The 9,680-nt window shown below is 45.4% G+C and overlaps 2 protein-coding genes across 5 annotated transcripts; one reads left to right on the top strand and one right to left on the bottom strand.

The window, feature by feature from the left end:
* Nucleotides 1–97: 97 nt before the first annotated feature.
* si:dkey-183n20.15 (RING-HC_RNF170 domain-containing protein) lies at nucleotides 98–2,257 on the bottom strand. Of its 2 annotated transcripts, none has more exons than XM_037249654.1 (6): nucleotides 2,118–2,257; nucleotides 1,888–1,966; nucleotides 1,504–1,600; nucleotides 1,097–1,170; nucleotides 758–868; nucleotides 98–516 (listed from the first exon to the last, which is right to left on the bottom strand). In XM_037249654.1, exons 1-6 carry the CDS (start codon nucleotides 2,144–2,146, stop codon nucleotides 217–219), a joined length of 690 nt encoding a protein of 229 aa, XP_037105549.1. In that variant the 5' UTR covers nucleotides 2,147–2,257; the 3' UTR covers nucleotides 98–216. The 2 variants fall into 2 exon arrangements, with proteins under 2 accessions (XP_037105549.1, XP_037105548.1); XM_037249653.1 differs by having other exon boundaries at nucleotides 1,504–1,618; nucleotides 2,118–2,255.
* On the top strand, nucleotides 378–9,600 carry hook1 (hook microtubule-tethering protein 1). Of its 3 annotated transcripts, XM_037249648.1 has the most exons (23): nucleotides 378–504; nucleotides 1,822–1,989; nucleotides 4,371–4,456; nucleotides 4,527–4,599; nucleotides 4,670–4,720; nucleotides 4,942–5,074; nucleotides 5,150–5,217; nucleotides 5,325–5,387; nucleotides 5,501–5,584; nucleotides 6,081–6,244; nucleotides 6,313–6,453; nucleotides 6,527–6,728; nucleotides 6,801–6,911; nucleotides 6,980–7,067; nucleotides 7,185–7,251; nucleotides 7,321–7,461; nucleotides 7,574–7,661; nucleotides 7,739–7,770; nucleotides 7,840–7,922; nucleotides 7,985–8,085; nucleotides 8,157–8,258; nucleotides 8,320–8,388; nucleotides 8,475–9,600. In XM_037249648.1, exons 5-23 carry the CDS (start codon nucleotides 4,697–4,699, stop codon nucleotides 8,631–8,633), a joined length of 1,920 nt encoding a protein of 639 aa, XP_037105543.1. In that variant the 5' UTR covers nucleotides 378–504; nucleotides 1,822–1,989; nucleotides 4,371–4,456; nucleotides 4,527–4,599; nucleotides 4,670–4,696; the 3' UTR covers nucleotides 8,634–9,600. The 3 variants fall into 3 exon arrangements, with proteins under 3 accessions (XP_037105543.1, XP_037105544.1, XP_037105541.1); XM_037249649.1 differs by lacking the exons at nucleotides 378–504; nucleotides 1,822–1,989 and adding an exon at nucleotides 3,336–3,425; XM_037249646.1 differs by lacking the exons at nucleotides 378–504; nucleotides 1,822–1,989 and adding an exon at nucleotides 3,432–3,572.
* The last annotated feature ends 80 nt before the right edge of the window (nucleotides 9,601–9,680 follow it).

Raw genomic sequence — 9,680 nt, 5'->3', positions numbered from 1 at the left:
AATGAATTTAATAATGGTAAAGCATACAAATATTTAAAAGTAAATATAAAAAATAAAAATTATGTGTATAGAAAGAAATAATATAAACAATTTTTACTTGACAGAAAACAAATATTTTATTTTACACAATATACTATATTTACAGGAACGTTCGGTCCTGATTAGAAGAATGCCGATTATTTATTGTACATAATGGTTTGGAAATGATTTAATGTTCTAGCTGGCCACGATTCTGGTGCCGGCAGAGCGCCCTCCCTCCGGCGCCATCTGATGATTGACATTGAGGATGCACAGAAGGAGCAAGACCACCACCACCAGGTCGTCCATCAGCCCCAAAAGGCCGCTTAGGGACAGGGGTGCTTTCGGGGAACCTGTCGGAGAGGCTGCGGAGACGGTGGCGCCGGCGCAGCACACCGCCACCCTCAAGAAGAAGAGCCACACCAGACCACCTGGGGTGCCCGGGCTGCGGAACGCCAGCTGCAAGAGGACGGGCGCGTCCGACAGGTAGTCTCGTATCTGGAAACGGAATGGAGTGGTATGCCAAATTTACAAGAGAATGTAAATAATCAATTTTAAAAAATTTCATGCTGACAAAAAAAATACCCCAAAATATGTTAAATAATTCATTGAAAATACAAATTAAAATCTTATTTTAAAAAATTAAAACTGTACACTTAGGTACTTAATTTAATAAGTATATATATATTTAAATAATTATGAAAAATTCAAAAACCAAATTTCTTCAGCATGTACTGACCCGTCTGGGCGCTCCAGAATAGCGTTTGTTGTAGTCGCTTATTTGGCTCAGAACGTCCTTGGACTGCTGGTCCGGTCGGCTCTCATTAAACAGTTGACACATGACGCTAACCTGAGTAGAAATTTCAATTTGGAACTTTCTCACTCCATTCAAACAATCACACATACATATGGTACTGTCAAATATTTGTGAATGTGATGAGTGTGATGTTTTACCATCATTTGTTTTAAGTGCTTTACCACCATCTAGTGGCACCTACGTGCAATTACAAATTGGGCATTTGTGGAGTCACTATCCCCCCCACAAATAACAGAGGCTCACTGCAATGTAGCTTAGTACCTTTTGCCTACAGAGGGGACAGTTGACTGCATCTAACCATGACCCGTGCCTCCAATAGGCGATCAAACATGGAGCTGCAAAAACAGGGAAAAGATGAAAATTATTAAACATATTCAAATCAATTGTAAAATAAAAAATGACAGTACTAAAAGTAACATATAATTTCTAATTGATCAAAATATCTGTAATGTATCTGCAATACACAAACATAAAAGCATCTAAATAATACGAATCAAATGTGCAAATATTGCAAAACATTGCGTTTTTTACCCATCAGGGCAGTTAAGTCAGCTAAAAAGAGTTAGTCATCAGTGAACAGATGGCCCTCAGACCGCACTGATGTATTAAACACACAAACCGTAGAGCGCCATTTTGCATGGCAAACAACCAGCCGCTGATTCTCGTACCGCAGAATAGATGTCCGCAGTTGGTCTGCACGGGAAAGCTGGCCGCCTGAAGGCACACTGGACAATGTCGCTCTCGCTGGCTTGTCGGTGGACACAACTGCAGACATTCCTGAACCTGCCACAGTAAAATCACTTGATGAAGGAAGTAGATGGGAGGGGAAGAAAACACGACTATGGCCTTGTTCGAGCTACAATAAAAGGGAGCGGCAGCATTATATTAGTGTTTTTACAGCTTGTCATCCATCTTAGTTCCAAAATAAAATCTACAGTTGATGTGGCATCTGTAAAGCTAACATTTGCATTGCAATTCCATAATAGGAGAAATAAAAAGGAAGATGAACAACAAACCAAGACGAAGTCCAAATGAAATGATGACATTCTTACCATGCTTGGTGGTGTCTGGCCTTGGACCGAGCCGGGTTGACCCTGACCCGTTGGATCTTGAGAAGGAAATCGGCGCCATCTGTGATATGACAAGAGACCAAGGTAAACACACGTCCTCTCCATCATCTAAGTTGCCAATCCCTACTCCGGAGTAACACATTTTTGGTGCCATCTGTAGCACAATTGCATTCCATTTAAATTGAAAAGTGATGCTGGATGTCTGACCTGACCTGATCATGGAGATCTTGGAGATGTTCATAGTGAAGCAGAAGCAAACTGGTGACGAGGAAGTGAAATGCGGCTCGCCAGCAGTAGTGTGGCCTAAATGACATCTGCCTGTTAATCATCAACCGCCTTCTCCTCTCCGGTTTTGTACGGTACGAGTACTAAGTAACCCCTTGAACTCACGCTGCTGGTGAGATTAGCAAATTAACACGGAAAAACAATCCCACAAGCCATAAAACGTAATTTGCATTCCAACGTTGGTCACTCGACTGGCAGGTTAAGGCCAAACCAGACCATGCCCACTTACGATTATTTACCTGACACGTCATTCTACCTCATTATGACACCATAAAATCAACACACATGACTATTAAATATGACTTTGGAGAATTCCATCATCAGAAAAACTTTTTTGTCGCGCAAATTGAAAAATGTGGGAAATTTCCAGTCACACATTCTGATGGTGATGTTAACTATAAACGGTCAATTTAAAGCGTAATAATAATTGTATGGTGAAATATTTTCTATAAGACCACCCTCTAGCAAATATTGAATTGCTTCTGTCATCCCAAGTGACCTTAAACTAGTAAGCACTACACATGCAACAGGTCATCTAAAAATAGCACTCATCAGTCAGTGGGGGGTCAGGATGGGTTCAGTCTTGAATGAGAGATAAAAGACCTGGCCCGCCTCACAGAGGCTGCTGCAAAGTCCAGTCTTGTGTCACCATTAAACATCACAAGGTTTTGTGTGTCTTGCCTTTAATTTGAGCAATCCCAGGTAAAGAGAGTGATGGTCCATTTTTGAGAAATTTCAAGTCAAATAGGGAGTAGCTATTTTGTTTTATTACTGCACTTTTATGACTGCGGTAAATTGAGTTTAATGCATTTAGGAGAACCCCTATCTAAAATGGATTATCAGGCACAAAATATTTCAGAAGATAAAATGACATACTGTGTATGTTATATTTATATTAACAAATTATATCATAATTAATTTCAAGTAACTCAAGCAACACTTGTGCACGATTCTTAATTAAATTGCTAGTACTTTTTAGTTGGTCTGGCCCTTTAAACGGAATAAAAAGAAGGCGGGGAATCACTCTTTTTCTCCCGCTATTGGTTTAAACAGCCGTCAATCTTCAAGCGCATCGACGCTGATTGGATACACCGCCTGCGAGGAAACCTTAAAAAAAATAAGGCGTAAGTGCCAATACGCTATCCACGTTCGCCTTTACGCCATTTATGGTGGAGCGACTGTTACGTCCACCGTTTCTACGTAGTTGACGTTAAAGCTTTACTTCTCGACAGCAGGTGAGGTCAAATGCAAAAAAAGAGAAAGAACGGGGAGCGAGGACGGGGTTGGCGGACAGGTAGAGAGGAAGTCATCGATGTATTTATTTGCCTAGTCGGGAAATGGACGAGAGCAAAACGGTTTTGGTTGAAAGCCTCATAATATGGGTGAGTTTTATGTTTGTGACACACGGTAACCATTCAATGGCCAAGGCAGCACCTGTTTGGAGGTGGTCTGGTCGGGTTCTTCCATTAAAAATGCGTGACTAAAGTAGATAAGCGTCAGGTATTATCGAACAACACAACGAGTCATTTCCAATTTTAATTTAAGTTGTGTTCAACAGCATATAGTGTGCTTGTACAGTATTAGCGTAATGGGGAGTCGCTTGCCATTGCTAATGTAAACAGGTTGCCAGGTTGGAGTCCCGAGACGACATCCCCCAATTCATACACTAATCTGGTTAATTCATCTAATTAAGTCCTCATTTCTTTAATGGGTTTGATAGACACGTTGTTGACTTACAAAATGTAACTTTTGAACTTGGACTCATTTGATGAAATTTCATTTCTCAAGTTTAATTTGGGAGGACCTGAAATTGGTGCGAGAAAATATTCACTCTGAGTACGCACCGATACTGAATACCGATACCACTAGTAGTTTTTGATCAACTGAATCAAATGCCTTTGGTAAGGCACTTAGTCATGGGATCTTCTTGTCGGAATGTACTTGTGCGAGGAGTGTCAAGTTCACTTAGAGTTCTTAGGTGAGCCACTTGGCCTATGCAGCTCCAAGTGACTGCATTTAGAACACAAATCTGTTTAACCAGCAGACTAGCGACGACATCCTTTTAATTAAACCTAGTTTCTCTAAGTAACATTGCCAAAAGTAGGTTAACCTATCAAATAAGAAAATAACTGCAGGTGTTTGGTAAGGAAACATTTTGTACTTTTGTATCTCTTCCCCAGCTGCAAACATTCAACAACTCTGCACCATGCACAACAGTAGAGGACCTGACCACCGGAGTCACCATATCACAGACTCTGCAGCAAATGTGAGAAGACACACATGGAGTGGTGCACTTTTTTTTTTTTTTTTCACTTTGTTGGTTGTGTGTTGTGCAGAGATCCTTCATGGTTCACCGACGGATGGCTCGCTCGCATCAAAACAGACGTGGATGACAACTGGAGGCTGAAGGTAGCAAACAGCTTATAGATGCACTGTATAACCTAATAATCTTATCTTTTAATGTATGTGACCTCCATAGTGGAACAACCTGAAGAAGATCCTGCAGATGGTGCTAGAGTATTACAACGAGGTATGCTGGAAGGCCTGCTCATCTCGTTCATTGTGATCATATGTCCATCGAGGCGCATCGTTGTGTTGTTAGCAAGACGTACAAGAAAGAAAACAGCCTGCATTGTGACTAATAAAGCTGGGATTAAGTCTGGTATGCGCTAATGTAATCACATCTTCAGGCAGTCGAGGCAAAAGGTTGACCTTTTTGTGCTCGGTGTAACTCGCTGTACTTGGTACTAGGTCTTGGTCCAGGGGCTGTCTGACTTCCCCTTACCAGACGTGGCCCTGGTTGCCGAGCATTCGGACCCCGTGGAGCTGGGCAGGCTGCTGCAGCTCGTCCTGGGCTGCGCCGTCAGATGCGAACGCAGGCAAGGTGCGGTGCTCACCACACGTTCCTGCGCTTTGGACTGTGACGATGAATTGATTTTACTCATCTCTCTATTTCTAGAATATATCCAGAACATCATGACACTTGAGGAATCTGTGCAGCACGTCGTCATGGCGGCCATACAGGAGGTCTGAGCATGATTAGCCATCACATACTGCTTGCTGTGGAGTGAATGGATGAAAGGCCTGCTTTTTCTATCATTCATTCATTCATTCATTCATTCATTCATTCGCAGCTCCTACATAGAGAGACCATGACCCCCTTAGGAGCAGAGCTTTCTGGGGACCTGGAACAGCAGGTCAGTATAAAATCAAAATAAAAGCACTTCATGGAAATCACAAAAAAAAATAAAAGACTCCAAAGCATAAATGAGCAAACTATTAATTTAGATTGTCGTCTGCATGTCTCAAGCTAAGAAAAGCTTTGGAGGAACTGTCAGAACTTTCCTCTGAGAAGGAAGCCCTCGCACAACGCTGCCAGGAGTTGGACCAGCAGGTGACTTTGCTTCTTCTAAACACGCGCACACACACACACACAGCGAGAGCACACACACGCGCATGTCTGCGGGTCAATGTAAACAAAATCTCGCCATTGTCTGGAGCTGCTGTGGCAGAAGGACTGTTAGCTTATCCAGTCTGCCCGGCACTCTGCGTTCACACAGCGCTCATGAGCAGGCACTGACCTGTCCACGTCTTCAACCAGACTCTCGACAGATTCACTTGTCCCTTTTGCCGCCCCGCCAGGCCTCCCTTTTGGCCGCCAGGTAAGTCCCACGTGCGCAGAACTAAACCCCCCCCGTGCTGCTTGGATATTGACGCTAATCAGGTGGCTCCATCGGGACGCTTCGTGGCCATGCTGTGTGAATTGAATAATTTTACACGTCCACAATGACTAACTGTGTGTTTGTGCATGCATTAACTTGCACCACTGCTGGACCGTGAAGACGCTCCTTCTCTGAGGTTACCTTTGTTTTCTATTCTCGGAACGTCAGGTGGCCATTCTCCAAGAGGAACATAACAGCCTGTTGGCCGAGAATGACATCCTGACCGACCGGGCCAATCAGTTGGACACGTTTGATGACCCCAACACGCCGTCAGGGAGGAAGCACAGCCAGCTACAGCAGCAGCTGGAATTGCTGCAGGAGGAGAACTTCAGGTGAGGAGAAAAAACGCCACGACGAGGAGATAGAATCGAAGCTTTAAGACGCGGTGGGGGTATTTCAGGCTGGAGGCCGCCAAAGACGACTACAGGATCCACTGCGAGGAGCTGGAGAAGCAGCTGGTGGAAGTTCAGCACCGCAACGACGAGCTCACGGGCCTGGCGGAGGAGTCGCGATCGCTCAAAGACGAGCTGGACGTGCTGAGGTTTGTTTGGTGGAGTCTAAACGATGGATTTCCTCCATTGCATTTTCATGCCTGTATTGCATCAACCTTTCAGGAACTGTTCGGACCGTGTGGTGATGCTGGAGGCCTCGGTGGAGACGTACAAGCGAAAGCTGGAGAACCTGGGGGACCTGAAGAGGCAGATGAAACTTCTGGAGGAGAACAATACCATCTACATGCAGAACACAGTCAGCCTGGAGGAGGAACTGCGCAAGGCCAATGCCGCCCGGGCACAGCTGGAGACGTACAAGCGGCAGGTAGCGCTGGTCCACTTATTGTCAGGCGAATGATTTGATTTGGAAGAGAGAAATGCTGGTCGTCCCCATCAGGTCCAAGAGCTCCACAGAAAGTTGTCGGATGAAACGAGGCGAGCGGACAATCAGGCCTTTGAGTTGAAAAAGCTGGAGGAGAAACACGAGCTGGTGACCAAGGAGAAAGAGGTGTGACTCGCTGGAAATGGTCGAGGATCACAGGGGACGGCGTTTGTAACGTTTCACTCCACCGGCAGCGCATCATCATGGAGCGAGACTCTCTGAAGGAGGTCAACGAGGAGCTTCGGTGCACCCAAGCCCAACAGCACCAGCTCTCCCAAGCAGGTACGCTGCATTCGGAAAGTAGCCATTTAGTTTTTCCAGCCCAGATTTTTAAATCAAAAGATTAGTTGAGATGATGCTCATCCATCTCCCAAGTTCTAAACAATCCAAACTCTACAGGGATGCTCCCTTCCACGAGCCCCAGTCAAGACAACCTGGCAGCAGAATTGATCCCCATCGAGCACAGGTACAACAGCCCCGATACCAGAATTCATCACCGCGAGACCGCTTGACTTGGTTTCGGGGTTTCATGTAGAGAGAAGTTCATCAGGCTTCAGCACGAAAACAGAATGCTGAGAGTGCAGCAGGAGGAATTTGAGAGGGAGAAGATCGCCTCCCTGCAGGCTCAGCTGGAAGACGCTCACAAGAGTCACAGCCAACTGGACACAGAGAACAGGTTTCGGGCTCGCTCCATTCTTGGTCACACCTCACTGACAATATGGTCAAATTGGAGTCATTTCTCGTGTACCTCCTCACCTTGCTTGCAATGTAACCTGTGTTGCCTCCAGATTGAGTCGCCAGCGGGTCAGCGAGCTGCAGCAACAAGTTGAGGACCTCCAGAAGGCGCTGCAGAGTCAGGCGGTCAAGCCCGATGACGTGAGTGCACCAAAAGTTCTTGGCAGATGTGCCATCAGGATAGAATTTGAATCAATATGAAATATTTCTTATTCCAGTCAAACCTGAAGCGGAAACTGGATGCTCACATGTAAGCCGTCAGCCATCAGGATGGAAGCTGAAATATGCTGAGTAAGCGAACACGTGCTTGTTTCCTCAGGGTCCAGCTGAATGAGGCTCAGGATGAAATACTGAAGAAGAAAGAGCTGCTGGAGGACTTGCAACCCGAGAACACTCAGAACTGTGAGTTTCACGCCGAAACGCCGACACAGGGCTCCGCTCACGAGTCCAAATGTTTTGGTTAGCGCTAAAGGTGGACGAGCTCACGGCCGCGCTGAAAAAGAAGGACGACGACATGAGGGCCATGGAGGAAAGGTACAAAATGTACCTGGAGAAAGCTCGCAATGTGAGTCGCTTAGTCTTTTGCTGTCCTCGGCGCGCTGAAGAAGTTGAGAGCGTTGGCGTCCTTGCCTCCAGGTGATCCAAGCTCTGGACCCTAAACTGAACCCGGCCACCGCTGAGATCCAGGTACTGAGAAACCAGCTGGCAGACAGAGACAAACAGATCCTCAACTTGGAGGTAATTCTCAATTGTCCATTTACTCACAAACATGGCACTTAGTGAAACATGTCACCCGCAGCGTCAGTGCGAGCAGGCCCGACTGCGTGAGTATGAGGAGAAGCTGATAGTCTCCGCCTGGTACAACAAGGTAAGGTCAAAGATGTGACTGCGCCGCCCACGCCGTCGTCCACGCCGTCGCCCACGTTACGGAGGAACACGCCTGTCTCCCCTCAGAGTCTGAACTTTCAGAGGCTGGCCATCGAGTCACGCTTGAGCGGCCGCGCCAGCCCGGTGCTATCCCCCGGACAGTCCTTCTTGTCCCAACAGCGGCAAGTGTCCAACGCCCCTCGCCGGGCGCTCTTCGTCAGCGTGCCCAGCGCCACCTCAAAGTAGGGCCGCTTCAAGCCACGTGCCTCCCCTCGGTGTTTCCCAACCTTTATTGGATTATTTCAGGTCGATTCTGATATTTAGCAGGAAAAAAAAAAATCTGTAAATTTTCTTCATTTTTTTTTTTTTTTTTTAAAAAAAGGTTTACTTGAGTAAAATGTCGAAATTTATGTAAAATCACCAAAGGGAGGATTGAAAAGAAAATAATTCAAACAAAAGAAGCTTGTCACCATTTGAACAGCATTTACTGTTTCATCAGGCACGATTTTATCAGCTTTTAATCAGCAATACGACAACCGTTTATTATCATCTGACATAATACGCCTGCTGATTAATCAGTCGAGCCCGGCTCTCGACGACCTCTCATATTGGTCGGGAATCACTGAGCTATGGGACCCATCTACCCTCAAGTGGCCTTAAACATGTCAGCGCGTAAGGGATGACGGGATTTAAGGTTGCCCCTCTGATCCGACGTCATGTTTCCCACGCTGACTGAACAGGACCCTCACAAGCTTGCATTCTGTACATAAATGTCAGATTTGACTGTAGTGGCGCGACGGGAGGTTTGGTCGATTTGGTGCCGGCCACCGACCGCTCACACCTGCCAGGAAGTTGCTAAAATACTATTTAAAAAATGCTTAACAAAATAAAAGCTTATGTGAAGTACAATCAGGAGATAGCCAGCATCTATCATGTTAGTAGAGTTGCACTGATAATATTGTGATTTTTAACACCAGCTTTTTTTTTTTAATACAAATGTCCCACGCAGGATTGATCTTATTCATAAATATTCTGGTTCTTGGTTAATGCTATAATCTGACCCCAAGTAGGCTGTCAGGAAGTGTTAATATCCACAGGTACTAACCTGGTTAGAGCTAAATACAGGTCCTTGTATGTTAAGATCAAATAGCCCGGTGCTTATCTGTACTTAATGAGAAATGTTGAACAAAATAAAATTGTGAATATAAATGAGCTTTTCCGAATCTCCTACGTTCTCTGGCGCACCCACAGACATTTCGTCCCGATGCCAGCGATGTGATAAGAAATGGGACG

Source organism: Syngnathus acus, chromosome 4 (genome assembly GCF_901709675.1).
Source record: "Syngnathus acus chromosome 4, fSynAcu1.2, whole genome shotgun sequence".
Lineage (NCBI taxonomy): Eukaryota > Metazoa > Chordata > Actinopteri > Syngnathiformes > Syngnathidae > Syngnathus > Syngnathus acus.
Note: the sequence above shows the minus strand (reverse complement) of the source record. Positions and strands in the feature narration are given on the sequence as shown.

Coding starts and splice junctions, on each gene's coding strand:
- hook1 (XM_037249646.1), top strand. CDS start 3,528: ATGGACGAGAGCAAAACGGTTTTGGTTGAAAGCCTCATAATATGG. Junction 4,721..4,941: donor TGCTAGAGTATTACAACGAG/GTATGCTGGAAG, acceptor ACTTGGTACTAG/GTCTTGGTCCAGGGGCTGTC. Junction 8,086..8,156: donor ACCTGGAGAAAGCTCGCAAT/GTGAGTCGCTTA, acceptor CCTTGCCTCCAG/GTGATCCAAGCTCTGGACCC.
- si:dkey-183n20.15 (XM_037249653.1), bottom strand. CDS start 2,146: ATGAACATCTCCAAGATCTCCATGATCAG. Junction 1,619..1,887: donor GCCAGACACCACCAAGCATG/GTAAGAATGTCA, acceptor TTACTGTGGCAG/GTTCAGGAATGTCTGCAGTT. Junction 869..1,096: donor GTCCCCTCTGTAGGCAAAAG/GTACTAAGCTAC, acceptor ATTTCTACTCAG/GTTAGCGTCATGTGTCAACT.